General features: G+C 55.6%; 1 protein-coding gene across 1 annotated transcript; it reads left to right on the top strand.

The window, feature by feature from the left end:
- Position 1: 1 nt before the first annotated feature.
- On the top strand, positions 2-1260 carry LOC108449634 (paired box protein Pax-3-B-like; the record flags this gene model as incomplete). The annotated part of the gene is made up of 2 exons (XM_017746189.1): positions 2-67; positions 157-1260. Coding segments are annotated over 2 exons (1005 nt in total), but the record flags the coding sequence as incomplete, so codon positions are not given.
- Between the last annotated feature and the right edge of the window lie 6 nt (positions 1261-1266).

The following is a 1266-nucleotide window of genomic DNA, read 5'->3' as shown; positions in this document are numbered from 1 at the left end:
GTACCCCGGCATCGCCCTGCGGGAGCAGCTCTCCGGCCTCACCGACATCCCCGAGTCCCGGATCCAGGTGAGAGGGGCGGTACGGGAGGGAGGACGGGCGGGTGGCGGAGCGACTTTCCCGGCGGCCCGGGTTCTCAGTCTCTGCCGGTCCCGCAGGTGTGGTTCCAGAACAGGAGAGCCCGGCAGCTGAACCACAAGAAGAGCGAAGCCGCCGCCTACGCCAGGCCGGGCAAACCGAAGCCACGCCGGTGCGTTGGCCAGGAGCGGCCCCGGGCGCAGCAGTGCCCGGGGACAGAGCGGAGCCTCCTCTGCCCGCAGCCAGGCCTGCCAGGAGGGACCCAGAGTTTCTGTGGTCAGCCGCCCTCCTACTCGGGGCAGCTGTACCCAAGGCTCGACATGCATTTCAGGAGCTTGGATAACACATTTGGAGCCCTGGGGCAGACCCCAGCTGACTTTGGTTTGGACTGTTCGGGGAGAGGGGTCCCCCTGGGTGCGGGAAGCATGGGGAGTGCCCCTCAGTTCTCGCTCCCTGCGCAGCAGGCACAGGAGTATCCGCACCTGAAGAAATCTTTCCCTGAAAGCTTCTACTCAGATGCAGATGTTTTCCAGCCTTGTACAGATCACCAGTACCCAGCAGCTAAAGAGAACATGTACCGGAAGCCTGTCTTCAACTACTTCAATGCTAACCAGGGCCTGGGTGTTGAGAACTGTTTGTATGGCAAGTCAAACACTTCTCCCTTTGGGAAGGGCTCCACTTTCAGTTATGATGGGGGGGAACCTGAGCTTGAGCCCGAGCAGATGAGGCACAGTTCACCTCTGCTTGCAGCTAGTAATGCTAGTCCTCCTTTGGTACTTCTAAAGCATGAAGGGGGGTATCAAGGCACACTTGCCACTCCAGTCCCATCTTATGAGCAGCAGTTGCTGGAGACAGTAAATGACTATGACCCTTATTGGCTGGGCATGAAAAATGAAATTTTGGGAACAGGGTTAGATTTGCTGTTTGAGAATCAGCAAAATGCAGAGCAAGGTCAGACAAAAAATTACCTTTCTGCTTTTGGTGGCCAGAATTCAGTCTGTCATTTGGGTCACACATGAAACTGGCAGTGGGTGTACTTGCCTGATGAAAAATGAATGTGATTTTTTTGCTCAATTGGCAGTGTTGTCTGAAGTAGCTAGAGGTTTTACAGGCCTAAGTGCAGAGTCCTTGCTCCGAATTTTGTGCTCTGTCTGGAAGGGAAAGAAAGATAAGCCATGTTAGCAAGGGCT

The sequence above is a fragment of the Corvus brachyrhynchos genome, unplaced genomic scaffold (assembly GCF_000691975.1).
Source record: "Corvus brachyrhynchos isolate BGI_N302 unplaced genomic scaffold, ASM69197v1 scaffold279, whole genome shotgun sequence".
NCBI classification, from domain to species: domain Eukaryota; kingdom Metazoa; phylum Chordata; class Aves; order Passeriformes; family Corvidae; genus Corvus; species Corvus brachyrhynchos.
This window is presented reverse-complemented; position numbering and strand designations above follow the sequence as displayed.